The sequence below is a fragment of the Vidua macroura genome, chromosome 19 (genome assembly GCF_024509145.1).
Source record: "Vidua macroura isolate BioBank_ID:100142 chromosome 19, ASM2450914v1, whole genome shotgun sequence".
Taxonomy (NCBI): domain Eukaryota; kingdom Metazoa; phylum Chordata; class Aves; order Passeriformes; family Viduidae; genus Vidua; species Vidua macroura.
In genome coordinates this window covers 7,078,704-7,106,304 of record NC_071589.1, presented here as the reverse complement: position 1 = coordinate 7,106,304, position 27,601 = coordinate 7,078,704, and the positions used below count along the sequence as shown (strand labels likewise).

At 49.4% G+C, this 27,601-nt stretch overlaps 1 protein-coding gene across 1 annotated transcript; it reads left to right on the top strand.

Moving 5' to 3' along the window:
• Positions 1 to 7,226: 7,226 nt before the first annotated feature.
• LOC128817017 (uncharacterized) lies at positions 7,227 to 27,511 on the top strand. The gene is made up of 7 exons (XM_053995086.1): positions 7,227 to 7,250; positions 21,086 to 21,275; positions 22,639 to 22,902; positions 23,358 to 23,722; positions 23,924 to 23,986; positions 24,700 to 25,204; positions 27,170 to 27,511. Exons 1-7 carry the CDS (start codon positions 7,227 to 7,229, stop codon positions 27,421 to 27,423), a joined length of 1,665 nt encoding a protein of 554 aa, XP_053851061.1. The 3' UTR covers positions 27,424 to 27,511.
• The last annotated feature ends 90 nt before the right edge of the window (positions 27,512 to 27,601 follow it).

Genomic DNA, 27,601 nt, shown 5'->3' with positions numbered 1-27,601 from the left:
GGTGGGGGCTGGAGCCCCCCCCGACTCCTTCGCCGATGGAGCCTGCGCAGATGTACCGGTCCCACCCTCTTGTACTGCCAGGACCGGCAATGGAGCCTCTGATCCATCCCCTGGCACGCCCCCCGCCGCACGCGGGGGCCTCGGCTTTGCCAACGGGACAGGAGCAATTACCTCCCGGTCCGCCTCCCTGCGCACCGAGCGGACCGACAGATTTGATATCTTTTGAGATACCAGCGCCGGCCATGGCGCCACACCTGCCGGCAGCGGGGTTCGCCGCCCCGCCTGCCGCTCCACCCACCGCTCCGCCCGGAGCGAGCCCGCCGCGACTGCCAGCGCCACTCTTGAGAGAGCCGCCGCCGTGGCCCCCCACCCCGGGACCGACATCGTCGCCGACCCCGGGACCGCCAGCGCCGAAAGACGCTGCCGAAGCCGCGCCGCCCGCTCCGCTTGGGCTGCCGGCGTGCCACGCCGCGGGGGAAACTGCACCCCCCGCGCCGCTCGCTGCGGGCGGGGAGCGCCCGCAGGGCACAGCGGCTCCTATCGCCGCGCTGCCTGAAGCCGACTCAGCAGCGACTTCGCTCCGTGATTCACCGCCGCCGGCAGAAGCAGGCCGCCTTGTGCTGGACAACACATCCAGTCTGTTTGTTTCAGAGCCTGCATCCAGCCCACCACTCCCTCCGCTTCCCCCAGACTGCCCCGAGCTCTGTCCCACTGAGGCAGAGGCAGCGGGAGTGAACACCGGCTTGGTCCACAGCAGCGCCACTGCTGCTGCTACTGTGGCTGGGGATGGGGGTGGAGCCGTGATTCAGTCCACTGTATCCCGCGGCAGGACGGACACACTGAGAGCGAGGAGCAACCCCTTGTACTGGGCAGGCATGAGTGGTGCCAAGATCCCCAAAACCAGGGTGGAATTTTATATTCCCGGGAAAACCTCCCCTGCCCGCGCCCCGCGCGTTCTGCTCCTGTTCGCAGAGCGGGAGAAGCGGGGTCCCGTGAAGCTGTGGCTTGATCCATGGCCAGGTGGGGTGGGGGGAGGGCGAAAAGCCGGAGGAATTGCCGGGATTCTTGCAGCCTGGTGGAGGCGTGCACCGAAATATAAAGTTAGAATAGGTCGTCCATCTGTGGGTGGCCATGGAGTGTCCCAGGGACCCCACATTCAGGGTCCCCAAGTGATACCTATGAGAAGCTGGGGGGAGGGACCGAGCCGCGTGGATCTTGGCTCGGCAGAGAGCCTGGGCTCTCCGTGCCCCCGGCCAGGTTTGGGACGCTTGGCCCGGCCCCCTGGACCGGGTCCTCCGCCTCGCTGAGCACCGCAGGGTCCTAGAGCCCGCAGGTGCTGCTGGTTTTTCAAAAAAAAAAAAAAAAAAAAAAAAAAAGGGGGGAAAGAGCTAACAGCTCAAAGTACTGGAAAGCCACAACAGCCTCGGCCCAAGTGATTGAATTATTGAATTAAAGGCTGTGGCCATGGCATTTCAGAGATTTCATGGCATTTCATACGTCAGTCAAGTGGTTCATTGAGGACATGACTGCATGGGCCAAAAGCCTTGCATGATTCTTCTATCAAGTGCACACACCTTGCAAAAGCAATTTGATGAATGCCAACCAAGGCTTGACCTGCTGCACCTTACTGGCTGGGATAAATCTCAGAGGCCTAAGGGCATTGCAGCTGTGGCAAACAGATGTTACTCATCTTGCCAAATTCCAAATTTGGCTGATTTGGGTATGTGCACATTTGTTAATACCTTCTCCTCTGCCATGTGGGCATCTGCTCACACCGGGGAGAAGGGTCGTGATGTGATTGCCCATTGGAGAATGGCTTTTGCAGTTTTGGGAATACCTTCAAGTGTGAAGACTGACAATGGCCCTGCCTATGTCTCACAGAAGACGCGTCAGTTTTTACGCTTGTGGGGAATCTCTCACAAATTTGGCATTCCACATTCATCAACTGGTCAAGCCATCGTTGAATGCGCTCATGGTACTCTAAAGCGCGTCCTGGAAAAACAAAAAGGGGGAATGCCCGGAGAGACCCCACACAGTAGGTTGGAGAAAGCTTTATATACAATCAACCATTTGACAGTGCCGAAAAATTCAGAGATTCCTGTTATCCTGAATCATTTTCTTTCATTGCATCCAGCGGGTGAGGCGCATTTGCCCCGAGCAAAGGTCTGGGTGCGGGACCTTGCCACAAACAAGTGGGAAGGCCCGTGTGACCTCATCACTTGGGGCCGCGGGTATGCATGTGTCTCCACAGGTACCGGGGTACGATGGATACCTGCGAAGTGTGTGCGCCCTGACCTGCGACAGCAGAAACAGAAGGTGGTCAGGAGACGGTCTTCAGACAGTGACCATGGCGCTGACCACCCGTCACAATCTTCAGACGAAGACCAAGACATCGACCATCAGCCAGCTGGTCCCTCCACAAGCGGAGAGTGAACATTTGTTTAGTTTCCGGAAACAGACTGTTGACGAGTTAGGCTGCCTGTGTAACACGCAGACTAACAATGCTTTGGAGTTGGTGATGGGTTCTTGAAATTAGTAGTTAAATTGATAGCAAGTTATAATATAAGAATAAGTGGAAATCTCTTTGACTGAACTGAGCTGATGTTTGATGGGGGTTTCAATTGTCAACTGATAAACCTCGGAGCTGTGTTTGTCCTCTTTCCTGCAAGGGGCCCCGCAGGAAGATGACGGGCACTGCCTCCTCCTTTAAACAAAAAGGGGGAAATGTGGATATTCTCAGCTCAGTCAGAGAGAAAGAGAAAGGTTTTCTAACCAGGCAAGAGCCTGGGAAACAGTTGGGAAAGAATGTAAATAATTCTCTAATCTATCTTGTTATTCACATTGTTTATAGATATGCTCTGCCACTGTGCGTCATTCACTGTACACCAATGGTGTGACATGTTTTTACTCTAAGGCCAATGAAATTAGTCTTCTCGATGTCCTCTATATATAGAGCGGTATATTTGAAATAAATCAGAGCTCATTTTCTTTGCCTTCTGATCTGGAGTTCTCTGTTCCCATCCTGCTCGACAGCGACACTGCTGAAGCTGAGGCAGGCTGTTCAGCTTTGCTGCTTTTCACCATCTCATCTGCCCTTCTGCTCTGTGACAGCTCTCCAGGTTTCTTGCCTTTGCCAGGCTGCAATGTGCCCGCTACTACCCAGAGCTGGGCAGGAGTGGGCAGAGAGCACGGCCATCTGCCAGCAGGTTGCAGCTTGCCCAGGAAAATGCAGTCTCCTTGGAATGTGCAGCAAATCCCATTTCTTGGCAAGGTCGGGCTAAGTGAGCAGTGCTGGTACACTTTCTCCTTGAGAAGTGGTGCGGAAAAGCTTTTCGCTAAGATGTAGGCGACTAGAGAGGCAAAATACGCAGCTCCGCAGCTGGCCGAAGGGAAGTGTCTGTTCACGGCGTCTTTCGGCAGAAGCGGCTCTTCGGAGCGCACCGCTGCCGCTCCAGTGATCTCTGCGCGAAGTAGCCGCTTCTTCGCCTCCGGCAGCCGGAGATCGCGGTAGCTTGCAAGAGGCGAAGAACGAAGTCGCCAAGAAGCTGGCTTGTGTGCGAAGCTCGCAGACTGCTGCAGGACGGTGGTTGCTGCTCTCCTGCCTCTTGAATTCACTCTTGGCATGCCAATGGCAGGTGTTCCAGGATAAACTTGCTGAGTTTTTATTTTAGTTTTCATGCATCACTCCTTGGAAATTCTTGTTGCTCCCCAGAGGCTCTGAGATGCAGAGGACACGGTGGCAGCTGCTGAAAAGAAGGGCAACTGTGATTTGGACAAGAAGAAAGAACCTAGGCAGCTGCCTGTGCTTGGCAAGGAGCAGCTGCTGGATTCTTGCAATTGCCTTCAGTGCGCACAGAAGCCCGCTGCTCTGCTGCTCGGTTTTTCGCCTTCAGTCAATTGCACACTACTGAAGCTGAGGCAGGCTGTTCAGCTTTGCTGCTTTTCAGCATCTCAGCTGCCCTTCTGCTCTGTGACAGCTCTCGAGGTGAAACAGAGATTTTTAGAGTTAGATTAACAAAATGAATTAAGCATTTCTAATTTAGCTTGTAGAGTTATCTGTTGAATTTTCAACCTTTTACTTAAGAAACCTCTGCCTAATACAAAGGGCAAAGGAAAATGCAAATTTCTGAAGCTTTTTGCATTAAGAACAATACCAGAGGAAGCAAAGAACCCAGATAAAGAAGCTCCTCTGTCTCCAAGCCTATCAAGACTGACAGACGTACTCAGATAAGCACCAAAGGACCAAAAGAGCACGCGCAGAGAGGAAAAGTTCAAAAGTTCAATCATGAGGAAGACCACAATCTTCAGCCTCAGGACCACCAAGAGACCCCCGTACGACCACCACAGCAAACCACGCATGCCCAGAAGGGCGTGGACTTACTTAGCATGAGAAACGAGGACAGGCGGGGCCAGGGGTTGAATACGCATGAAAAAGTCGTGCAGTGTATTGCATATGGAACGTCTTTAAGAATAAAAGTGTGGGTCAGACTGAGGCTCGGGGCACAAGTTTTGGAGAGCTATCTCACTTGTGCCAGGCGCTGACATACATACCCACTTCATAACTACCCCAGGTTATGGAGTCTATTTATTTATTCCGCGTATCGTTTCAGTTGGCGACCACGAAGGGACTGCTCTGCTCACCCGCAGGTCCGGTTGGGAGCCGACACCCTCAGGCACCACGGGGCTTTTCCCCGGAGGGCCTCTGCGCCTCGGCTGTACACTGCGGGGAGCAGACCACGGCCCGTCGACTAGCGGATGAAAGCAGTATGTATTAATTTATTTTCTTAAGGTTGGCACTGATAAGTCGCAAAAAGATGTTTTTGCGCGCAGGTTTGCCTAGGGGCTTGCAAGCAGACCGCCATCGGGGGAGAGGCCGGCGGCGGGAGGACCTCCCCAGCTGATAGCGCGGCTCGGGGAGGGCGAAATCGCCATTTCAGTGTGTGGTGTGTGTCCCGATTGCAGTGTAGTGTGTCTGTTACGTCCGGACGTGCGTGCTTGTGCGTGTGTGTGTATGTGTGAGTGGAACGGTGAAGCGCAGTGCGGCATTGCTAAGATACAGAGACGCGGCGCGGCGGTGCTAGAGAGCGCATGCGCAGGGCAGCTCTCAGCCCACACTACCTGATAGTGCGGGTAGTGCGCATGCGCGGGGCGGCTAGCAGCCACTCTACCTGATAGAGCGGGTGGGAGCGCATGCGCAGGGCAGCTCTCAGCCACACTACCTGATCGTGCGGGTAGTGCGCATGCGCGGGGCGGCTAGCTGCCACTCTACCTGATAGAGCGGGTGGGGCGCATGCGCGGGGCAGCTCTCAGCCACACTACCTGATCGTGCGGGTAGTGCGCACTCTACCTGATAGAGCGGGTGGTGCGCATGCGTGGCACGGGCTGTCTCTGGCGAGCTGGGGGAGCGCGGCGCGGGGCTTAAGTCGGGGCTTGCAAAGGTGCTTTAGGCGCAGCCCAGCTGATAGCGCAGCGGGCGCGCGGGCACAAGCCGCGGTTTGAGGAGCTGCTTTGAACGCCGCTAGCTGATAGCACAGCTAGTGGGAGCGTGGTACAAGCTAGGAGTTACAAGCACCGCTTACAAGCATCGCTAGTTGGTAAAAAGCTTGCAAAAGTAGCCAGCAAGCCCGGCTGGGCTAAGAGTTAAGTGTTTGTTATACAATAGCACTGCCCTTCAGTGTTAAAAGCTGTCACTGGTGTAGGAGGAGGGGTTGGGGAAGGCAGTCTAGGGTTGCCATGGGAAACAGCAGTTGTATGAGTTCTCCACCCCCTTTTGGAAGAGAATTGTACCCTCCCCCTGTCCTGTCAGTTATTGTTCAAGTCTGCCCCTTAGCCTAGAATCTTCTCTGTTCCACGTTTTCCCTTTGGTTCTTCCACCAAGAACACTCCTTTCCCTTTTCCCCACTGGTTAATGTTATATTTCCCCTCCCTTTAGCCTTCTCCCTGTGATAAATTGAGGCGAATAATTTGATTCAGCCTTTTTAAGGTCAATTAGAATTTTATTAATTACAGCAAGCAGTAGTGTGATAAACTGTGGTAACTTGTTTGTTCATCAAAAGAATTAGAATATTAAAGGGGGAAATATAAAATTAAAGTATAAGGGACCAGCTTGCTTGTTAGGAGATAGGGGAAGTATCTGTGAAGTTGGGAAACAGGAAGCAACTGCTACAAACCGCAAGGCTATAGACATATTGCAAGGCGCAAGACCACAAGTATGATTAATCATCATATAGGGAGCTTTTCTTAGCTTTTTTTGCAGACACAGGCTAAGGATGTTGGAGGATGGCCGGAGCTGATTGTGAAATCAGCGACTACCGGGCGGCGGCCACCGGAGTGGACGGCGTGGGAGTGCTCCGGGTACGCCCATCACTGTCCGGAGCCGATTGTGAAACCAACGATCACCTGCCTCGACACAACGCAGAGACGATGCAGAGGGATGCTTAAGCTACGCCCACCGCTATCGCAAGAGACGCGAATGAAGAAACCTCCAAGAAACTATAAAAGAGACTGAACAAGGGGAGTGGGGTGTGGGGCACTGCAGTGTGGGACACTGCAGGAGGGGCGGTTAGGAGACCCCTACCCACCCAGCGCTGTTTTGCTTGCTACTGCTTGCTGTAATTAATAAAATTCTAATTGACCTTAAAAAGGCTGAATCAAATTATTCGCCTCAATTTATCACAATTTGGTGCCGTGACTCGGATAAAGGAAACCCGGGAGGGAGGCCCCACTAGGGTGAGGCGCCCCACCGCCTTTTTGCGGTGGACCTAAGGGGGGGCTTCCTCCTTGGGCCTTTACCGACGAACCTAAAACTCAGTAGCAAGCAAAGGTACCCCCGTTAATCTTTGTGCACGAAGAACCGCGGAAGAGTGAACACGCAGGAAGCGTAAGTAGCCCCCGGTGGGTGGTGGGCCTCTTTTCCCGGTGGGTGGTGGGCCTCCTTTTTTCCAGGGTTGATTAAAACCTGCTGGATTGAGGGACTAATGTTCCAAGAGCATCCAGGGTTGGGGGACGTAGGAGGGGGGGAGCTGCACCCCCCTCGGCGTCGAGTTACCCTCGGTGGGGAGGCTCCTGGGTTAGGAGGAGAGCAAGCGGGCCTAACCCAGACGCGGAGGTGGACTGCGTCAAAGTTCCTGGGGCGGGGGATCCCCGGAGAAACTTCCCCAAGTTTCGGCTTACTAATTTAGTAGAAGTGTATGTGCTCGGTGGGCCCCGGACAAGCGGGCTCCGGAATGCGTGTGCGTGTGAAAAAGACGGTGGGCCCCGTACAAGCGGGCTCCGGAGTGCATGTGAAAGGGACAAAGCCTCGACCCCGGAAACGGGGTCTTTAAGAGTCGTTTAGGGGTGTGTAGTCCCGGGGTGATTGAGGTGAATAAGAAGACACACAGGGCGAAGCCCCGGTCAAGAAACGGAGGCGCCGGAAAGACGTGAGTAGTCCGGTCTGCTCGGTCGCTCGGTCAGGGGTGGGAGTCCTGGAGTGCAGCGAATGCGAACGTGTGTGTGAGAGGGGAACTGGCAGCTCAGATTCCCCAAGTGAGTGTGGACCCCATAGTAGTGCGTTTCCCATATCCGGCGACGGAGTGGGCCACAAATTGGGGGAAGCGACTGTCGTATTGTTTGTGTTGAGTGTGAGAAGGCACTCTAGAAGATGGGTCAGAGAAAAAGTAAATCTGCTGAACCCATGGGTGGGAGAATCTCGGTAAAACTTCCACTAGGCTTAACGGTAAAGTATTGGGATGCCTTTCCTTCTAGAAAAGGAAAGGATAGGGTTAAAATGATCCATTATTGTATGAAAATTGGGGGGGAGTAAACGGATAGGGGAAGACCAGCTGTATTGGCCCGTGTTTGGGTCGTTTGAGGATTGGATCTGTCAAGCTCTAATATAGATATATTAACTCCAAAGAGCCCTTTAACCAAGAGGAGAGCGAATATGCAGCTCTTTGGATAGTGGGAGAGATTGAAGAAAGCTTTCCAGTTGTATTCAGGGGTGGACCCCAATACCCCAGAGGGTGAGACACTTTTGAAGGTGCATTTTGTGGTCGATTCTTGGGTGGACATTCGGAAGAAGTTGGAGAGGTTGGAGGGATGGCAGGCAAGAGGATTGGATGAGTTGTTGTGAGAGGCTCAAAAGGTGTGTGTTGGGAGAGAGGATGAGAGTTTTAAAAAGCAGTCTGGAATCGTGTTAGCAGCAGTGGGGGGGGGACAGCGGAGTCCCCGGTGGGGGGGAACTGGAGGTCAGTCCAGAGGTTGGACTGACGTCCAGCGAAGTTGGTTTGAAGGGAAGTTGAGAGTTGGTTTGAAGGGAAGTCGAGAGGTGGAGAGAGCATTGTTTGTTTCTATTGTGGGAAGAAGGGACACATAAGGAAAGAGTGTCGGCAGAAGATTGCTGATGAGGAACAGTTCAAAGAAGATTAGGGGGGTCGGGGGCTCTATCTGCTGGGGACAAGGGAAAGAACAGAGCCCCTGGTAAACTTAAAGATAGGTCCCCAGCAACAAGAATATGAGTTCCTTGTGGACTCAGGGGCGGAGAGATCAACCGTCCAGACCCTTCCCCAAGGGTGTAAGATTTCACCTGAGATAATCCAGGTGATTGGGGCCAAAGGGGAACCCTTTGGAGTACCTGTAATTAAGGATGTACTCTTAGAAAGTGATTCTAAATTAGGAATTGGGTCATTTTTACTAGTTCCAGAAGCAGATTATAATCTATTAGGGAGAGATTTGATGGTCGAGTTGGGGATAGGGATAGAGGCAAAAAAGGGAGAACTAACAGTAAAACTATATCCTCTCCGGGCTGAAGACGAAAAAAAAAAAAGATTAACCCAGAAGTTTGGTATACCCCCGACAGTGTGGGGAAATTAAATATTGAACCCTTTGAGGTAACTATCAGAAACCCAGAAATCCCTGTCAGGATTCGGCAATATCTCATACCCAAAGAGGGGAGGGAAGGACTAAAAACAGAAATAAAGAGACTTTTGGAAAAGGGACTTTTAGAACCCTGTATGTCCCCTTTCAATACCCCCATCCTGCCGGTAAAGAAACCGAATGGCAGTTACAGATTGGTGCATGACTTGCGGGAAATCAATAAAAGAACAGTTGAAAGATTCCCGGTCGTAGCCAATCCACATACTATTTTAAGCCAACTTGGCCCAGAAAACCAGTGGTATAGTGTGATAGATCTTAAAGATGCTTTTTGGGCCTGTCCCCTTAAGGAAACCTCTAGAGATTATTTTGCTTTTGAATGGGAAGACCCGGATACACATAGAAAACAACAATTGAGGTGGACTGTCCTTCCCCAGGGGTTTACCGAATCCCCAAATTTGTTTGGGCAAGCTCTGGAACAAATATTGGCAGAATATTCACAGGGGGAGGGGATTGTGCTTCTGCAATACGTAGATGATTTATTAATTGCAGGGAAAGAAGAAGAAAAAGTAAGGGAAGAAACTATAAAACTCCTAAATTATTTAAGCCTTAAGGGACTCAAAGTTTCAAAGTCGAAATTACAATTTGTGGAAGAGGAAGTTAAATACCTCGGACACTGGCTGACTCAGGGGACTAAGAAATTGGATACTGATAGAGTCCAAGGAATACTTTCCCTGGAAGCCCCAAAAACTAAAAGGCAGGTTCGGCAGTTACTGGGACTTTTTGGGTATTGCAGACAATGGATTGAAAATTTTAGTGGGAAAGTTAAATTTCTGTATGAAAAATTAACAACAGACGGGCTATTAAAGTGGAGCCCTGAGGATGAGACCCGGTTAAAATCATTGAAAACTGAACTGGTCAATGCCCCTGTTCTCAGCCTCCCGGATCTAAAAAGACCATTCTTTTTATTCATTAATGTCAATGAAGGGGTGGCGTACGGGGTGTTAGCCCAGGAATGGGCTGGAGGAAAAAAAAAACCAGTGGCATATCTTTCAAAGCTTCTCGACCCTGTTAGCCGAGGGTGGCCTGCCTGTCTGCAATCGATAGTGGCTGCTGCCCTTTTGGTAGAAGAAGCTGGAAAGATAACTTTTGGGAGTGAACTGAAGGTTTTATCTCCTCATAACATTCGTGGAGTACTACAACAAAAAGCGGATAAATGGATAACAGATGCCAGACTCCTAAAGTATGAAGGCATCCTAATTTCTTCTCCTAGGTTAAGTATTGAAACCACAAGCTTACAAAATCCAGCCCAGTTTCTATATGGGGAACCAGTTGTGGGACTAACTCATGATTGTCCTTTGCAAATAGAGGAACAAACAAAAATAAGACCAGACCTCGAAGAGGAGGAGGAATTAGAGGAAGGATATCGATATTATGTAGATGGGTCCTCTCGGGTCCTTGAAGGGAAAAGGAAATATGGGTATGCTATTGTGGATGGGAAGATTTTTAAGAAAATAGAATCTGGTCCTCTTAGCCCCAGCTGGTCAGCACAAGCATGTGAATTGTATGCAGTACTCAGAGCTTTAGAACTACTAAAAGGAAAAGTTGGGACCATTTATACTGATTCAAAATATGCTTATGGGGTGGTTCATACATTTGGTAAAATCTGGGAAGAAAGGGGTCTTATCAATTCACAGGGAAGGGGGTTGATACATGGGGAATTAATTCTGAAAGTGCTCCAGGCCTTGAGAGGTCCGGAAAGAATAGCTATTGTTCATGTAAAAGGACATCAAGTGGGAATGGGAAGCTCAGTACGGGGAAATAACTTAGCCGACCAGGAGGCGAGAAAGGCAGCTCTAATGAGTTTAAAACCATATAAAGGGGGGGTCACACAAAGGGAAGATTGCTCCACTTGTGGAGCTGACTTAGAGGAAGAACCATGTTGGGCTTGTTGGGATGCATACGGGATTGATTCGATACAGTGTGCCTGTGATAACCCCCAAAAGGAACATTGATGGTGCCACGGACTCATTAATCATGAGTGTGCCTGTGAAGACCCCCAAGACAAACATTGCCGGTTCCATGAACCCATTAACCATGTGTTAGCCTTCACGGTACAGGAAAAACAAAAATTAAACCAAATGGGGGTGAAGGAAAAAGAGGGAGGCAAGTGGATACTACTGGACGGGCAGGAGGTACTCCCAAAAGGAATGGCAATAAGGGTCCTGCAAGCAATTCATGAGAAAACCCACTGGGGAACACAAGCCCTGGTTGACCAATTTGCAATTAAATATATGTGCATAGGGATCTATAACCTTGCAAAACAGGTAACCCAACAATGTTTAACCTGTCAAAGAATAAATAAACAACAATTAAGAGAAAGACCAATGGGCGGAAGGGAACTGGCACAACGACCCTTTTCACATTTACAAATAGATTTTACAGAATTACCAAAAGTGGGGAGGTATAAATATTTATTGGTACTGGTAGACCACTTAACCCATTACATGGAAGCTTATCCTACGGCCCGAGCTACTTCGAACACTGTGGTAAAAGTATTATTAGAGCAAATTATCCCCCGGTATGGATTAATTGAGTGTTTAGACTCAGACCGGGGACCCCATTTCACCTCTAAAATTGCAAAAGATGTCCTGACAGCTTTGGGAACTCAATGGAAATATCACACCCCATGGCATCCACAGAGCTCGGGAGGGTGGAAAGGATGAATGGAGAAATAAAAAAAAAAACAACTCACAAAGTTAATGCTGGAAACAAAAATGTCATGGGTTAAGTGCCTACCTCTTGCCTTATTGAACATTCGAACTCAACCCCGAACTGATGTGGGAATCTCCCCATTTGAAATGCTATTTGGAATGCCTTATGATATGGAAGCCCCCACAGATCACCCGTGCCTTAAAGATTCTCATATTAAATTTTACATCACCCAAATTATGAGCAGAAGGCAGGAATTGAGAAAGAAAGGAGTGTTGGCACAGAGACCACCTCTGGATATCACAATCCATAAGATAAAACCAGGGGATCAAGTACTTATTAAGTCTTGGAAGGAAGATTCCTTAACTCCATGTGGGGAAGGTCCTTTTCTTGTTTTGCTTACCACAGAAACGGCAGTCAGGACGGCCGAAAAGGGGTGGACTCACGCCAGCCGAGTGAAAGGCCCGGTTGCCACAAATAACCAGTGGAGAGTGACTAGCCAGCCTGGGAACTTGAAAGTGACTCTTAAGAAAAACTAATGATCTCTGTGGACATCATCCAAATCAACCATAAGGGGAAGCAAAGGGATACAATTGCAAACTAGCTAAAGACTACATAGTAATTTGTAATAGGAAAGTTGTGGAGATTGTTATCCTTTTGTGTGCTTTATATGTAAAATTTGCCAAGAACGGTGGTGGGTCCATTGCCAGAGGGAAAGACCACCAATTGGGGTTTGTACTGAGTGCTATAAAACTCAGTGAAAACGAACTGAAACTGTGCTAAGGATAGGAGAATTGGAAAATCGGTGGGTCAGTTTTGGATCTGAGTGGTGGGAAATATTCTTGTTTTCATACTAATAAGCCCACTCCATTTGCTGCTCAGATAATAAAAGGGTGTTGTCGAAAGGAACTGAAGGGGATTCCTTGCAACCCACTTCTGGTCAAAGATAAGAACTGGGAACAGTACAAGGCTAGGCAGGAGCGGAAAAGGGGACGCTCAGGCGAGTACTGCTGCTGCCGAGAAGATGGTTTACCTCGCGGCTCGAAGCACCCAAGTCGGCGAGCGAGGCAGAGAGGAAAAGGCCAAGCCCCCTCTAAGTGGAAAAATGCTGAAATGCTCCAACCACTGCCAGCCGAGTACTAGGATCCCTCAAAGGACCAGTCTAAGTGCCTCCGAAACACCAAGGGAGCAGCAAGCCAAAAAGGGGAAAACAGGATATTACGAAACAAAAACAAGGCTAGGACTCCACCCTTATTGGCAAATTATTAGTTTTCTATTGCTCTGTCCTAGTGGTGTTTCTAGTCAGGACAATGCTGAACACTTTACTTTTAGCCTATGAAGCAGCAAAGCGATTTGATGAACAAAATGGTAAAAGAGAAAATGGGGGATTGTGATAAACTGTGGTAACTTGTTTGTTCATCAAAAGAATTAGAATATTAAAGGGGGAAATATAAAATTAAAGTATAAGGGACCAGCTTGCTTGTTAGGAGATAGGGGAAGTATCTGTGAAGTTGGGAAACAGGAAGCAACTGCTACAAACCGCAAGGCTATAGACATATTGCAAGGCGCAAGACCACAAGTATGATTAATCATCATATAGGGAGCTTTTCTTAGCTTTTTTTGCAGACACAGGCTAAGGATGTTGGAGGATGGCCGGAGCTGATTGTGAAATCAGCGACTACCGGGCGGCGGCCACCGGAGTGGACGGCGTGGGAGTGCTCCGGGTACGCCCATCACTGTCCGGAGCCGATTGTGAAACCAACGATCACCTGCCTCGACACAACGCAGAGACGATGCAGAGGGATGCTTAAGCTACGCCCACCGCTATCGCAAGAGACGCGAATGAAGAAACCTCCAAGAAACTATAAAAGAGACTGAACAAGGGGAGTGGGGTGTGGGGCACTGCAGTGTGGGACACTGCAGGAGGGGCGGTTAGGAGACCCCTACCCACCCAGCGCTGTTTTGCTTGCTACTGCTTGCTGTAATTAATAAAATTCTAATTGACCTTAAAAAGGCTGAATCAAATTATTCGCCTCAATTTATCACAGTAGCAAGCAAAACAGCGCTGGGTGGGTAGGGGTCTCCTAACCGCCCCTCCTGCAGTGTCCCACACTGCAGTGCCCCACACCCCACCCCCCTTATTCAGTCTCTTTTATAGTTTCTTGGAGGTTTCTTCATTCGCGTCTCTTGCGATAGCGGTGGGCGTAGCTTGAGCATCCCTCTGCATCGTGTCTGCGTTGTGTCGAGGCAGGTGATCGTTGGTTTCACAATCGGTTCCGGACAGTCATGGGCGTACCCGGAGCACTCCTACGTTGTCTAGTCCGGTGGCCGTTGCCTGGTGGTCGCTGATTTCATAATCAGCTCCGGCCATCCCCCAACATCCTTAGCCTGTGTCTGCAAGAGAAGCTAAGAAAAGCTCCCTAAATGGTGATTAATCATACATGTGGTCTTGCGTTTTGCAATATGTCTATAGCCTTGCAATATGCCTATAGCCTTGCGGTTTGTAGCAGTTGCTTCTTTATTGTCCTTTTTTTAGTAAAACCACAAGTTGCTGTTTCCCAACTTCACAGATGCTTCCCCTATCTCCTAACAAGCAAGCTAGTCCCTCATACTTTAATTTTATTTTTCCTCCTTTAATATTCCAATTCCTTTGATGAACAAACAAGTTACCACAGTTTATCGCAATCCCCCATTTTCTCTTTTACCATTTCGTTCATCAAATCGCTTTGCTGTTTCGTAGGCTAGAAGTAAAGTGTTTAGCATTGTCCTGACTAGAAACACTAGAAAACTAAAACCACTAGGACAGAGCAATAGAAAACTAATAATTCGCCAATAAGGGTGGAGTCCTAGCCTTGATTTTGTTTTGTAATATCCTGTTTTCCCCTTTTTGGCTTGCTGCTCCCTTGGTGTTTCGGAGGCACTTAGACTGGTCCTTTGAGGGATCCTAGTACTCGGCTGGCAATAGTTGGAGCATTTCAGCATTGTTCCACTTAGGGGGGGCTTGGCCTTTTCCTCTCTGCCTCGCTCGCCGACTCGGGTGCTTCGAGCCGCGAGGTAAACCATCTTCTCGGCAGCAGCAGTACTCGCCTGAGCGTCCCCTTTTCCGCTCCTGCCTAGCCTTGTACTGTTCCCAGTTCTTATCTTTGACCAGAAGTGGGTTGCAAGGAATCCCCTTCAGTTCCTTTCGACAACACCCTTTTATTATCTGAGCAGCAAATGGAGTGGGCTCGTTAGTATGAAAACAAAAATACTCAGGGTATACTCCCTTGGTAAATATTTCCCACCACTCAGATCCAAAACTGACCCACCGATTTTCCAATTCTCCTATCCTTAGCACAGTTTCAGTTCGTTTTCGCTGAGTTTTATAGCACTCAGTACAAACCCCAATTGGTGGTCTTCCCCTCTGGCAATGGACCCACCACCGTTCTTGGCAAAATTTTACATATAAAGCACACAAAAGGATAACAATCTCCACAACCTTCCTTGTTATAAATCACTATATAGTCTTTAGCTAGTTTGTAATTGTATCCCTTTGCTTCCCCTTATGGTTGATTTGGATGATGTCCACAGAGATCATTAGTTTTTCTTAAGAGTCACTTTCAAGTTCCCAGGCTGGCTAGTCACTCTCCACTGGTTATTTGTGGCAACCGGGCCTTTCACTCGGCTGGCGTGAGTCCACCCCTTTTCGGCCGTCTTGACTGCCGTTTCTGTGATACTTGATCTCCTGGTTTTATCTTATGGATTGGTGGTCTCTGTGCCAACACTTCTTTCTTCCTCAATTCCTGCCTTCTGCTCATAATTTGGGTGATGTAAAATTTAATATGAGAATCTTTTAGGCAGGGGTGGTCTTTGGGCATTCTAAATAACATTTCAAATGGAGAGATTCCCACATTAGTTCGGGGTTGAGTTCGAATGTTCAATAAGGCAAGAGGTAGACACTTAACCCATGACATTTTTGTTTCCAGCATTAACTTTGTGAGGGTTTTTTTTGGTTTTTTGTTTTTGGTTTTTTTTTGTTTTTGTTTTTGTTTTTGTTTTTTTTTTGTTTTTTTGGTTTTTTTTTGTTTTGGTTTGGTTTTTTTTTGGTTGTTTTTTTTTTTTCTCCATTCATCCTTTCCACCCTCCCGAGCTCTGTGGATGCTATGGGGTGTGATATTTCCATTGAGTTCCCAAATCTGTCAGGACATCTTTTGCAATTTTAGAGGTGAAATGGGGTCCCCGGTCTGAGTCTAAACACTCAATTAATCCATACCGGGGGATAATTTGCTCTAATAATACTTTTACCACAGTGTTCGAAGTAGCTCAGGCCGTAGGATAAGCTTCCACGTAATGGGTTAAGTGGTCTACCAGTACCAATAAATATTTATACCTCCCCACTTTTGGTAATTCTGTAAAATCTATTTGTATATGTGAAAAGGGTCGTTGTACCAGTTCCCTTCTGCCCATTGGTATTTCTCTTAATTGTTGTTTGTTTATTCTTTGACAGGTTAAACATTGTTGGGTTACCTGTTTTGCAAGATTATAGACCCCTATACACATATATTTAATTGCAAATTGGTCAACCAGGGCTTGAGTTCCCCAGTGGGTTTTCTCATGGATTGCTTGCAGGACCCTCATTGCCATTCCTTTTGGGAGTACCTCCCGCCTGTCCGGTAGTATCCACTTGCCTCCCTCTTTTTCCTTCACCCCCATTTGGTTTAGTTTTTGTTTTTCCTGTACCGTGAAGGCTAACACATGGTTAATGGGTCCATGGAACCGGCAATGTTTCTCTTGGGGGTCTTCACAGGCACACTCATGATTAATGAGTCCGTGGCACCATCAATGTTCCTTTTGGGGGTTATCACAGGCACACTGTATCGAATCAATTCCGTATGCATCCCAACAAGCCCAACATGGTTCTTCCTCTAAGTCAGCTCCACAAGTGGAGCAATTTTCCCTTTGTGCGACCCCCCCCTTATATGGTTTTAAACTCATTAGAGCTGCCTTTTTCGCCTCCTGGTCGGCTAAGTTATTTCCCTGTACTGAGTTTCCCATCCCCACTTGATGTCCTTTTACATGAACAATAGCTATTCTTTCCGGACCTCTCAAGGCCTGGAGCACTTTCAGAATTAATTCCCCATGTATCAACCCCTTTCCCTGTGAATTGATAAGTCCCCTTTCTTCCCAGATTTTACCAAATGTATGAACCACCCCATAAGCATATTTTGAATCAGTATAAATGGTCCCAACCTTTCCTCTTAGCAGTTCTAAAGCTCTGAGCACTGCATACAATTCACATGCTTGTGCTGACCAGCTGGGACTAAGAGGACCAGATTCTATTTTCTTAAGAATCTTCCCATCCACAATAGCATACCCAGATTTCCTTTTCCCTTCAAGGACCCGAGAGGATCCATCTACATAATATCGATATCTTTCTTCTAATTCCTCCTCTTTGAGGTCTGGTCTTATTTTTGTTTGTTCCTCTATTTGCAAAAGACAATCATGAGTTAGTCCCACAACTGGTTCCCCATATAGAAACTGGGCTGGATTTTGTAAGCTTGTGGTTTCAATACTTAACCTAGGAGAAGAAATTAGGATGCCTTCATGCTTTAGGAGGCTGGCATCTGTTATCCATTTATCCGCTTTTTGTTGTAGTACTCCACGGATGTTATGAGGAGATAGAACCTTCAGTTCACTCCCAAAAGTTATCTTTCCTGCTTCTTCTACCAAAAGGGCAGCAGCAACTATTGATTGCAAACAGGCAGGCCACCCTCGACTAACAGGGTCAAGAAGCTTTGAAAGATATGCCACTGGTTTCTTTCCGCCAGCCCATTCCTGGGCTAACACCCCGTATGCCACCCCTTCATTGACATAAATGAATAAAAAGAATGGTCTTTTTAGATCCTGGAGGCTGAGAACCGGGGCATTGACCAATTCAGTTTTCAATGATTTTAACCGGGTCTCATCCTCAGAGCTCCACTTTAATAGCCCGTCTGTTGTTAATTTTTCATACAGAAATTTAACTTTCCCACTAAAATTTTCAATCCATTGTCTGCAATACCCAAAAAGTCCCAGTAACTGTCGAACCTGCCTTTTAGTTTTTGGAGCTTCCAGGGAAAGTATTCCTTGGACTCTATCAGTATCCAATTTCTTAGTCCCCTGAGTCAGCCAGTGTCCGAGGTACTTAACTTCCTCTTCCACGAATTGTAATTTCGACTTTGAAACTTTGAGTCCCTTAAGGCTTAAATAATTTAGGAGTTTTATAGTTTCTTCCCTTACTTTTTCTTCTTCTTTCCCTGCAATTAATAAATCATCTACGTATTGCAGAAGCACAATCCCCTCCCCCTGTGAATATTCTGCCAATATTTGTTCCAGAGCTTGCCCAAACAAATTTGGGGATTCTGTAAACCCCTGGGGAAGGACTGTCCACCTCAATTGTTGTTTTCTATGTGTATCCGGGTCTTCCCATTCAAAAGCAAAATAATCTCTAGAAGTTTCCTTAAGGGGACAGGCCCAAAAAGCATCTTTAAGATCTATTACACTATACCACTGGTTTTCTGGGCCAAGTTGGCTTAAAATAGTATGTGGATTGGCTACGACCGGGAATCTCTCAAGTGTTCTTTTATTGATTTCCCGCAAGTCATGCACCAATCTGTAACTGCCATTCGGTTTCTTTACCGACAGAATGGGGGTATTGAAAGGGGACATGCAGGGTTCTAAAAGTCCCTTTTCCAAAAGTCTCTTTATTTCTGTTTTTAGTCCTTCCCTCCCCTCTTTGGGTATGGGATATTGCCGAATCCTGACAGGGATTTCTGGGTTCCTGATAGTTACCTCAAAGGGTTCAATATTTAATTTCCCCACACTGTCGGGGGTATACCAAACTTCTGGGTTAATCTTTTTCTCGTCTTCAGCCCAGAGAGGATATAGTTTTACTGTTAGTTCTCCCTTTTTTGCCTCTATCCCTATCCCCAACTCGACCATCAAATCTCTCCCTAATAGATTATAATCTGCTTCTGGAACTAGTAAAAATGACCCAATTCCTAATTTAGAATCACTTTCTAAGAGTACATCCTTAATTACAGGTACTCCAAAGGGTTCCCCTTTGGCCCCAGTCACCTGTATTATTTCAGGTGAAACCTTACACCCTTGGGGAAGGGTCTGGACGGTTGATCTCTCCGCCCCTGAGTCCACAAGGAACTCATATTCTTGTTTTTAATTTTACCAGGGGCTCTGTTCTTTCTCTTGTCCCCAGTAGATAGAGCCCCCGACCCCCTTAATCTTCTTTGAACTGTTCCTCATCAGCAATCTTCTGCCGACACTCTCTCCTCATGTGTCCCTTCTTCCCACAATAGAAACAGACAATGCTCTCTCCACCTCTCGACTTCCCTTCAAACCAACTCTCGACTTCCCTTCAAACCAACTTCGCTGGACGTCAGTCCGACCTCTGGACTGACCTCCAGTTCCCCCCACCCCGGGGACTCCGCTGTCCCCCCCCACTGCTGCTAACACGATTCCAGACTGCTTTTTAAAACTCTCATCCTCTCTCCCAACACACACCTTTTGAGCCTCTCACAACAACTCATCCAATCCTCTCGCCTGCCATCCCTCCAACCTCTCCAACTTCTTCCGAATGTCCACCCAAGAATCGACCACAAAATGCACCTTCAAAAGTGTCTCACCCTCTGGGGTATTGGGGTCCACCCCTGAATACAACTGGAAAGCTTTCTTCAATCTCTCCCACTATCCAAAGAGCTGCATATTCGCTCTCCTCTTGGTTAAAGGGCTCTTTGGAGTTAATATATATATATATTTAGAGCTTGACAGATCCAATCCTCAAACGACCCAAACACGGGCCAATACAGCTGGTCTCCCCCTATCCGTTTACTCCCCCCAAATTTTCATACAATAATGGATCATTTTAACCCTATCTTTTCCTTTTCTAGAAGGAAAGGCATCCCAATACTTTACCGTTAAGCCTAGTGGAAGTTTTACCGAGATTCTCCCACCCATGGGTTCAGCAGATTTACTTTTTTCTCTGACCCATCTTCTAGAGTGCCTTCTCACACTCAACACAAACAATACGACAGTCGCTTCCCCCACTCCGTGGCCCACTCCGTCGCCGGATATGGGAAACGCACTACTATGGGGTCCACACTCACTTGGGGAATCTGAGCTGCCAGTTCCCCTCTCACACACACATTCGCATTCGCTACACTCAAGGACTCCCACCCCTGACCGAGCGACCGAGCAGACCGGACTACTCACGTCTTTCCGGCGCCTCCGTTTCTCGACCGGGGCTTCGCCCTGTGTGTCTTCTTATTCACCTCAATCACCCCGGGACTACACACCCCTAAACGACTCTTAAAGACCCCGTTTCCGGGGTCGAGGCTTTGTCCCTTTCACATGCACTCCGGAGCCCGCTTGTACGGGGCCCACCGTCTTTTTCACACGCACACGCATTCCGGAGCCCGCTTGTCCGGGGCCCACCGAGCACATACACTTCTACTAAATTAGTAAGCCGAAACTTGGGGAAGTTTCTCCGGGGATCCCCCGCCCCAGGAACTTTGACGCAGTCCACCTCCGCGTCTGGGTTAGGCCCGCTTGCTCTCCTCCTAACCCAGGAGCCTCCCCACCGAGGGTAACTCGACGCCGAGGGGGGTGCAGCTCCCCCCCTCCTACGTCCCCCAACCCTGGATGCTCTTGGAACATTAGTCCCTCAATCCAGCAGGTTTGAATCAACCCTGGATGCTCTTGGAATATTAATCCCTCAATCCAGCAGGTTTGAATCAACCCTGGATGCTCTTGGAATATTAATCCCTCAATCCAGCAGGTTTTAATCAACCCTGGAAAAAGGAGGCCCACCACCCACCGGGGGCTACTTACGCTTCCTGCGTGTTCACTCTTCCGCGGTTCTTCGTGCACAAAGATTAACGGGGGTAACTTTGCTTGCTACTGAGTTTTAGGTTCGTCGGTAAAGGCCCAAGGAGGAAGCCCCCCCTAAGGTCCACCGCAAAAAGGCGGTGGGGCGCCTCACCCTAGTGGGGCCTCCGTCCCGGGTTTCCTTTATCTGAGTCACGGCACCAAATTGTGATAAATATCTCCTAACAAGCAAGCTAGTCCCTCATACTTTAATTTTATTTTTCCTCCTTTAATATTCCAATTCCTTTGATGAACAAACAAGTTACCACAGTTTATCACATCCCGATTGTACCCTCGAATGCTAAACCCTCCTACCCCTACGCAGTAAAAGAATCCTCACCCCGCCCTTCGGGGCTCTCGGAATCTGCCTCCCTTCTGCTTCGTTGTCTCCCTGTTTGCCCCTTCTGCGACCCTTCAATCAACGAGCAGGATTTCAGCAGCCCGAGTGTCCCTCCCGTTCTTCTGGTGGACCCTCAGATGTACCAGCTATCCGAGCTTCGTGCTGAGTGGCTAAAAGCCCCCACGGCTTGGCAACTGGCTGCCCGAACAGGGACGGACACCAGCGGGTCCAGTCCTTGACCGTCTCCTGGAGATTGCCTGCTCTGTGACCAGCCTTCTCCAGGACTGCAAGCGGCGTTCGGGACCAGTTCCAGGGACAGTCGCCCTTTCAGTTCGGAAGGCTTCTGTCTCCTGGGTTCTGCTGATAACCGACGGACCTTCGAGCTGCGCGGCAGCAGCAACGCCCTCGGACCAGCAGAAGTTCCACCAGACCCCTCTTCGATGTCCCCGTTTTATGCCTGTGTCCTTCAGAGGTATGCTTATCTCGCTTTTTCTTACGCCTGACTAGGCTTCACCTCCCTTTTTTGTTTCTTTTTGTTTTTTTTTTCCTTTTCGAAGAGGGTGATTTAGCTGTGAGACCTGATATAATGGGTAACCGCCTGTCTCCAGCTCAACGGGAGTTTTAGATCCAAATTAAGTCCCACCTTGTTTTAAGGAACATTTCTTTTAATAAGAGAGATTTAAAGCCTTTTGTTAAATTTATTTTTGAACATTTTCCTGCTACTACACGGGAAGATGTTTTGGTGCCTGATCTCTGGGGAAGAGTTGGGAGAAAGATTTACGATTTACAAGTTCAGGGGAGGATTTCAGTCGGTCGTTTTTTTCCGCTTTTTCATTCCATTCTTAATTTGTTAAAAAAGAAGAGAGAGAGTTGGGTCCCCACTTCACCTACCTCGTGTTCCTCCCCCCCAATCCTATTCCCTCTTCCCCTAAGGGCGGATCGGGAGACAGATCCTGCCATACATCGGCACAGAGCTGCTGCCGTCTCTCTGCTGCTTCCCGATCCTCCCTGTCCCATTCGTGTGTTGGGACTGGCCACCCCAACACATGTCATTCCTGTTCCCTCTATACCAGAGACCCTAATCCTAGTTTGAAACCCTATTGCTCTTTAGAGGACTTAACTGAACAAATAGGACAAAATGGCGCCTGCCTCATGGCGAAAAAAGACCAGCCCCAAGATGGCGCCCCTCCTTCTCCTTCACGCCAGAAAATTCCTGACATCTCGCCCCCGCCTCCTCCCCCACCTCCGTCGAGTGCCGCCCCTGTGTCGGGACCCGTCCCCTCCTTCCCTCTGACCACACCCCTGGGTGGGCCCTCTGTGGCTGGGACCAGCCCCCAAGTGGGCCCAGCCCCCGTGGGTGAGAACCCCCCACCAGAAAGTCACGCCCCAGTGGGTGGGTCGGGACACGCCTCCTCCTCTCCTGCCACTGCCAGTACCGGAACCAGGAAGAAGCCCGGCCAGAAGCAGGCCGTCCTGGCCTGTCGGACGCACGGTCTCCGGGACCCACCGGCCAGGGGGAGGCACCGTGCCCTAACCCAGCCTGCTTCATCCTCGGAAGAGGATGAGGAGAGTGGCAGTCCCCAGCATTCCAACAAGTCGAGGAGGGGGTTGGGCAAAGATCAGAGAGGAGGCAATTAAGGATGGGAATTTGGAATTGGCGCGGGACTTGGGCAGCTTTGCGGCACCGGTCATCCTCCGGCGGGGGAGGGAGCCAAAGTGGGAGCAAATTCCATACGCTGAGGTGAAGGAGTTAAGGAAGGCTGCCAAAGATTATGGCAGAAACTCGCCTTTCTTTAAAAATGTGCTGGACTTAACATTTGCTGGACGTTTGCTAGTCCCCCATGATTTAAGGTATATTGCTAAGGCACTGTTTTCTCCCACCGAATGCGACCTCTGGGAGATTCATTGGAAAAAACTGTTGAAACCACTCCTGCGCAAGTATGATCTCGCAGAGGTGGTGGGAGAGGGGGACGAGGCAATGGAAGCCCTTGCTGGAGAAGGGGAGTTCAGCAGTCCGGAGGACCAAATTCTACTAGCACAGGAGCTGCTTCAGGACATAGCAGCAGCGGGAAAGGAGGCACTCCTGAAGATACCGGATGGTAAGACCCCCCTCCAAAACTTTTCTTCTATCATGCAAGGGCCTGAGGAGACTTTTATTACTTTTGTTGATAGACTGAAAGAGGCCATTGAGAGACAAATAGACAACGCAGAAGCTCGTGCAGAGCTTCTACGAAAGATGGCCATTTCTAACTCTAATTCGGAAACAAAAAAGATTCTCCGTGCACTACCTCAGGACCCCGAGCCCACCATCTCTCAGATGGTGGAGGCTTGCACAAAGGCAATGTCAATGGAGCACACGGTGGCCCTGGCTGTCAGCAAAGGGGTGGGAGAGGCCATGATAAACTTACAAAATACGCGCTGTTTTAACTGTGGTCAGCTGGGTCACATCCAGGTGAACTGTCCCCACTGGCCACAGATTCAACAACCTATCTTGCCCCCCCCAAGACCATATCCTAGGAACCCATTTTATCAAGATCACCAGTTTCATCTACAGCGACAAGGGTACCAGCCAGCGGGAAACTGGCGGCGAAGCGCGAGGAAGGGCCGCGCGACGACACCAAGTGGCCCTTCTCAGCATCCCAGCCTCCCGACCATCAGGGAGGACAAGTGGCCGCGCGGCCAAGTCCAGCAGTTCAGCGCAGCCACGAGGACGGACTCCGCCTCTTCCGCCGGACAGGTACCCTAAATCAGGGCAATCGTCAGGTCCTCCGCAGCAGCGTCACCATCTCTCTCCAGGATGAGGACCTGACGAGAATTCCTGCTGGGTTCCTGGGCCCCCTTCACGACTGTCGGGACACCACCGTGCTCATCTTAGAAGACTCCTTCAACACACCAAATGAAATCACCATCTTACCTGAGGTAGTGTGTTTTCCACCAGGAGAGGAGATCACCGTCTCCGTCATTTGTAACCACCCGCCATTTACTTTAAGGAAAGGCGATCCTTTTGCTTTGCTTTACGTACTGGACACCCACGACGACCCGGACACAGAGAGACATGTTTTCTTCACCCAAAATGTATGTAAAGAAAGACCATTAATTGATGCCAAACTTTCTTTCCAGGGAAAGTCGGTGCAGATGCGGCTCATGGCAGACACAGGAGCTGACGTGACCATCATCCCCCAGGTGAGGTGGCCCAGCGACTGGGAGCTTGTGCCCCCTTGCGGCAGGATCTCCGGTGTGGGCGGAGCGGTCCACTCTCTGAGGAGTAGGCATCTTGTGTGCGTGGAAGGTCCGGAAGGACAATTGGCAACGGTGAGACCTTTTGTTGTCTCTTCAAACATACTATTATTAGGAAGGGATGTTTTATGCCAATGGGGAGCCCGCCTCGACATCCCTAGCCCTTTGTGGGATTTTTAGTGTGGGCCACTGCAGAGCGCACTTCCCCACCCCTGACCTGGAAAACCAACACAGCGGTCTGGGTGGATCAGTGGCCCCTTCCATCAGAAAAATTGAGTGCGCTTCATAAATTAGTAGAGGAGCAGGTGAAACTTGGGCATTTAACACCTTCTACCAGCCCTTGGAATAGCCCTGTCTTTGTAATTAGAAAACCTGGCACAGACAGGTGGCGCCTGCTCCAAGACCTGCGAAGGGTTAATGATGTGATAGAAGATATGGGTCCCATTCAACCAGGCCTTCCGTCACCTTCTATGCTCCCCAGAGACTGGCAGCTAGCAGTGATAGACATCAAAGACTGCTTTTTTAACATTCCGCTCTACCCCGGGGATGCTCCCAGGTTCGCCTTTTCTGTACCATCATTGAATAGGGCTGAACCTTTTAAAAGATATCATTGGACATCCCTGCCTCAGGGGATGAAAAATTCCCCTGTGCTCTGTCAGACTTTTGTAGCGCAGATTTTATCACCTGTGCACCGGCTTTTCCCTGAGGCCATCATCCTGCATTACATGGATGATGTGCTAGTTTGTGCTTCCGACTCGACATACCTAAAGGCAACACTGGACAAGACTATTAAGGCTATCAAAGCTGCAGGGCTCCAGATAGCAGAAGAGAAGATCCAATTCTCAGCACCATGGAGGTACCTCGGATTCCTCATCACGGGAAGGACAGTGACGCCACAGACCCTGACCATCAACGAGGATCCGAAGACTCTGCGAGACCTTCAGCAGCTGTGCGGAACGATCGCCTGGATCCGCCCCCTCCTGGGACTGACGACTGAGGAGCTGTCACCTCTCTTCTGTCTGCTTCGAGGCGACGGAGACCTCGCCTCACCACGCGAGCTGACACCTGCCGCGCGGGAAGCCCTGCAACGGGTTGCTGTTGCTCTGAAGTCTCGCCAGGCACACCGCGTGGTCCGGACCCTTCCCGTGAACTTCGCGGTGTTGGGTAAGTGCCCCCACCTCCATGGACTTCTCTTCCAGTGGGATAACAGAGCATCTGATCCCCTAGTCATCTTAGAGTGGCTCTTCCTACCACACCAGCCCTCTAGGACGATCACGACCCCTGCAGAATTGCTAGCCACTTTAATAATGAAGGCACGACACCGCCTCCGAACCCTCGCAGGGTGTGAGCCTGAGTGCATTTACTTACCTGTTACATTAGATCAATTGGACTCGTTGTTGCAAACTAATGAAAATTTGCTCATTGCTCTGGACAGCTTCCCCGGACAAATTTCGGTTCACTATCCTAAGCATAAATTGTTTAAGGATACATTGCATTTGGCCCCAAGAATGTTTAAAAGTAAAACACCAATTCCAGGTGCTCTCACGGTGTTCACCGATGGGTCGGGCAGATCCCGCAAATCGGTGATCACTTGGAAGGACCCGGACAGTCAGAAGTGGGAGTCTGACGTCCAAGTGGTTGAGGGTTCCCCCCAGATGGCGGAACTTGCCGCAGTCGTGAGAGCATTCAAAAAATTTCAACAGCCTCTGAATGTGGTCACTGATTCGGCCTATGTCGCTGGGCTAGCAGAAAGGGCCGAAGGTGCCCTCCTCAAAGAAGTTTCAAACAAAAATTTATACAGTTTACTCTCTGATCTCATTTGGCTACTTTCCCATAGAGAGCAACCTTATCATATCATGCACGTAAGGGCACACACCGATTTACCCGGAGAGATCACTGAGGGTAATCGGAAAACGGACCTCCTAGCCATGTCAACACAAATATCTGCAACCGCTTCAACCACCTTACCAGACATACTCCGGCAAGCGCGGCTCAGCCGTGCATTTTACCACCAGAATGCCCCGGCTCTAGTGCGACAATTTAAGATCTCGATAGCACAGGCAAGAACCATTGTTTCTACCTGCCCGAGCTGCCAGTCTTTCGCTCTTCCTTCCCTCATTTCGGGGACAAATCCCCGAGGGTTGGGAGCGCTAGAGATATGGCAGACAGATGTAACACACTTTGAGCCGTTTGGTCGGATGAAATACACACATGTCTCTATTGACACGTTTTCCGGCGCAGTGTTTGCCTCCGTCCATGCAGGCGAAAAAACCAGGGATGCCATTAAACATCTTTTCATGGCATTCTCTACGTTGGGAGTCCCATCTCACATAAAAACTGATAATGGCCCATGCTATGCGTCAAAGCGCTTCGCTGAGTTTGCGCAACAGTGGGGAATTTCCCATACCACCAGAATTCCCCACAATCCTACAGGACAGGCGATAATAGAGAGGGCCCACAGAAATCTAAAAAGGCTCCTTGAACAACAACATAACCCGGACATTACAGTGAGCCCAGCCAAAAGGTTATGTAAGGCCCTGTATGTCCTGAATTTTTTAAACTGCTCAGAAAGGGAGCCTGACCCTCCTATTATCCGCCATTTTCACAATAACACCAGAGCGCAACTCGCCGAGAGGCCACCAGTCTTGATAAAGGACCCAGAATCCAAAGCTATCCAGGGCCCTTTCCCTCTAATAACCTGGGGGAGAGGGTATGCCTGTGTTTCTACAGATAAAGGACCAAGATGGATTCCGGGGAAATATGTCAAGCCCTTCGTAGAGGTGCCAGCTCAGCAAGACAACGTGTCCTTGGTGCAAACCACCGAGAACACCTCATCGCTGGACGGAGTTTCCACTGCCTGGAAGAGGAGGAGAAGAAAGACCGTTCCTCCCAATATCGTCACACGTGTCATGATTACCCGAAGATATTTTCCACCGCTGAGCTCTACGTACCCAATTACCCCATCGCCCCCTGTACCCTTTCCTTTCCCCTAACCTCCCCTTTCCCTCAATCCTTGCCCCTTTTCTCTAATTTTATTTAGTGCTAATTTAATAAATAAAAACGGGGGAGGTTGGGGAGGGACCACTGAGGAAAATTTATCATTCAAGTTATGCTTTCTTTTATCACAAGACGCTGAGGATGACTGCCGCCTTGAGGACACCTCTGAAACATCTGATGCTCCTGATCGTCATCATCTGGCTGTCACCGGTCAGGCGCTGGATAGTCCCACAGCCGAGAGAAAACATATGGGTCACGCTGGCGAAGTCCGTGAAGCAGGACAACTTCTGTATGGCCATGGGAAGTGTGGACAATCCGTTATCCACGTGCCTGGTAGGAGTCCCCCTGTCGCCAAACGACTATCCATATGCAGGAAAAAAACCTAATCCTGTGGACACCTGGGATGAGTGGACGAGGATTCTGCCATATGCACCACAGGAGCCCCAAGAATTGGACCTATTGGGCTCCTCTCAGGCAACATATTGTGTCAGGTTTAGGTACCAGCCCTCCCAGAAAGACTGGGATCAAATGGCTAAACTCCACCCCGCTGGTACCCAAGAAGTA